Below are 3,299 nucleotides of genomic sequence, written 5' to 3'. Positions count from 1 at the left end.
AAAAAAAATACATAAATGCAAGTTGCTATCTCAGTTTATGTTCTAGGAAACAACAAATGGTCTGGCTGAATATAAGTTTTAAAAGCAAAAGAGCTAATTGTAGATGGAGATGAAATAGATTTTTTAAATTGCCTTTAGAAATTTCTTGTTGTTAGATGCTGTCAAGTCAATTCCGACTCACAGTGACCCTACATGCAACAGAACAAAACACTGCCCTGGCCTGTGCCATCCTCACAACTCTTGCTTCGTCTGAGCCCAAGCATATGCCAATCTGTTTAGTTAGTGAATCATAAAATATAGCATAGTCAATTCAAGGGTGAAAATAATGGCTCAGAACTTGGAGCTTTTCAAGTTAAATAGAATCTTCACTTTAACCCTGAGAAACATATAGCTAAAAACTTCTAACTTAATCCTGAAGAACATGAAAGTCTTTTAAGAGAGAAAGTATACCTTCAATGAATGAGTAGTATAGGGGCAAGTACTTTATATTTTAAATGATAAGACGGAAAATCATGGCTGTGACACATGGATCTGGAGAGATGTTCAGTATTAACCGAGGAGTGGGCAGAAAAGAGCTTGAAAATACTTTTTGCCTTGAAGTTAGAAAAGTGCTAACTTCACAACAAAGTAAGGGAGCTGATAAAACAAAACAAAACAACTCTCATTATTTAATACTCAACCCCACTGTCCTTTTAGAATCCACCGATGTGTTTACCTTTTAAATCGACCTGTGGAAAAATGTGTTTGACTCCACTGTCTGGCAGTATGTGGGAAATTCTAAATGCTTCTTAAAGTAAGGGCTCATTCCCTACTCCAAAGCATTCAATTTAATTGAAAAGGAAGTGGCAGTATTATACTTTAGAAACTTTGTCTAAGTGGACATTCTAAAATCTAGGCTGTTCAAGAAATATACTTTGCGAAAAACTCAGGTATCAAATGAAGTGGTCCCATGTTTGTCACTCTTATAGTAGTAGTAAAAGAATTCATAAGCAACCAACAGCATTATCTTTATAAGATATTTTAGGATGTATAATGTTAGAAATTCATGACCGTTTTCAAACACACCCTCAAGGGAATAGTATAACTGAACCCTCGTGCCCTCACAGCTCATTCAGAAATGGTATTTGGCTGCTAATTTTTCTTTTATTAACACTAGAGTTTGTATGCTGACATACAGAAGAATGAAGATTTTAAAAGAATAGTTTAAGAGCTTTAAAGCTATTTTATTACTATCTACTGAGGCAATAATCAAAATCAAGGGCGATTTTTTCTTTTACAAATAGAATATTTCTTGTTACAGCAGAATTTTGAAATCTTTTCCTTTGGTCGAAGAAATGTATAAAGGCTCCACCTGGAAGCCAGGATATGTGTAAGCACACACTCAGGATTGTGATGACCTTTATCACCAACCACACCGACTGATATGATGTTCCTTTCAAGTTAGCTGTCTCTTCAATGAAGTCCCTCACTGAAAGAATTTGAAATCACAAGCATAAATCTCGGCAGTAGTACTTCTTTAGAGAGTAGTGTAATTGAATCTCTTAAAAAAAAAGAAAAAAAAGACAACCTTTTATTTCTAGGCCCCTACTTCAAGTGAAAATTAAACAATTCAATCATTGGATTGCTTTTTTGGCAGTCTACCCACAGGTTTCACAAACCACTTTTCAGAGACCTATCTTAGGAGTTCATCAACTGGCAGACCTAGTTAACAGGCCAACTGAACTGCGGGGCACTCGCTGGTTTCCTTTTCCCCACCCTGATTTACTTTTGATATGTTGTGGGACTACAGACACACTTAAATGTCATTATAAAAAAGTTTCTGCATCTACATTCTGACTGTTCAACCAGTAGCAATGATACAGAACCAGACTAAGATCAATTTCAGACCTTTTATTCAGGATTACTACTATTCTCTTGTAACTAAGAATGAAAAGAATTGGTCACAGCCAACCTGGCTATCAACAGGGAATACACAGGCAGAAACAGACATGCTTGTCTCCACTGCCATGTGTGTGTCCCACCCGGCCACCCCGCCCTGGGTTTTTTGCAAGTCTTTCTAATTTTTAGAGATGCCAGCAGTCAGTACCACATTCAGGGGCCTTTTCTAGTTAACAGCAAGAAAACAAACAGGCATAGCTCAAAAAGACTTATTCCCAAGAGTGAGCAGAAATATTACAGACTGTAAGAGGTATTTATAACAGAAGCTAAAGGAAGAGGGTTCTCTTATGTTGCCTTTGACCATTGGACTGCAGGCATGAGAACCAGAACACAGAAAGCATGGTGAAATACACATCAATACTGAGGCCTACATTAAATCCGCTACCAGCGGTCCCAGGTTGAGCCCTGGCATGCAGGCTAGCCTGTTTTCTGCAACAGAACCATATTCCCTAATCCCTGAGCATCTGAAGGCTATATAAAGCTCCTATGAGGCGCACTTGTTTCCCACAACTCTGAGCTGCTGAGAAGGGCATCTGGAGGCCTGAAAGCCCAAACTGGAAAGCTTTAGGCTAACACCCTAATTAGAGATTAACTCCTTCTGAGGAAGCCTGGAGCGTATTTTAAACGCTCCTCGACTTTCTCGTGCTATGTGCAGACATCATCTCGGTGCTGTATAAATTAGTCATACTGTAAGTTCTATTTTAGACGCTGTGTACAGTGCATATATAGAACGGCCCACAGCGGCGGGAGCAGGGTGGGAAAGGCAAGTGGGTTCCAAGGAGGTCCTTGTCTGACAATCCGAAGTCCCCCACCCCCTTCCCAGGCGGTTTTCTGCGAGGTAGGGTGGGTAAGGAAAGGCTGTCCATGGCCAGCCTGTCCACGGCCGGGCGGGTGCCTGGGCTTCCCGTGCCTCCCACCCATCCCAGGTAGGGGGTCTTCACCTCCAACTTGTCCGTCAGCTCCTTATGCATCTGCTCGTACTGCCGGCTCATGTCCTGGTTCCTCTCGAGCAGCGCCTTGCCCAGCCGGGCCGCCAACACCAGATCCTTCTCCTTCTGCCGGATCACCGACAGCAGCTCGGGATCCTGGACGGGCGGTGACTGCGGCCCGGCCCCGTCGGGCAGAGGCCCGGGCTCGGCCTGAGGATGCTCGCCGGGGTCGCACGGCCGCTCCCCGGCTGCCAGCAGCGCCAGCTCCTCCTCTAACGCCAGTTCCAGCTCCCCGGGGCCCCCGGGGAAGGAGACGAGGGCGGTGGCGGCTGGACTCCCGAGTGCGTCCCCGGCCGCGGCGGGCAGCTCCATGCAGCAGGCGCTGTCCGGGTCGGCGGGTGCTGAAGCGCGGCCGGCCAAGCCCAGGCAGAA

The 3,299-nt window shown here is 44.3% G+C and overlaps 1 protein-coding gene across 1 annotated transcript in view; it reads right to left on the bottom strand.

Annotated features, from left to right (window-relative positions):
- BICDL1 (BICD family like cargo adaptor 1) overlaps positions 1-3,296 on the bottom strand; it is a gene marked incomplete at its 5' end in the record, with an annotated part of 93,421 nt that extends 90,125 nt beyond the window's left edge. The window contains one exon of the mRNA XM_007938289.1: positions 2,880-3,296. Within this exon, the coding sequence (XP_007936480.1) occupies positions 2,880-3,296 (417 nt within the window). The remainder of the gene's footprint in view (positions 1-2,879) is intronic.
- Positions 3,297-3,299: the final 3 nt, after the last annotated feature.

This window comes from Orycteropus afer, unplaced genomic scaffold (assembly GCF_000298275.1).
Source record: "Orycteropus afer afer isolate SDZICR_OR568_19922 unplaced genomic scaffold, OryAfe1.0 scaffold00048, whole genome shotgun sequence".
Classification (NCBI taxonomy): domain Eukaryota; kingdom Metazoa; phylum Chordata; class Mammalia; order Tubulidentata; family Orycteropodidae; genus Orycteropus; species Orycteropus afer.
Note: the sequence above shows the minus strand (reverse complement) of the source record. Positions and strands in the feature narration are given on the sequence as shown.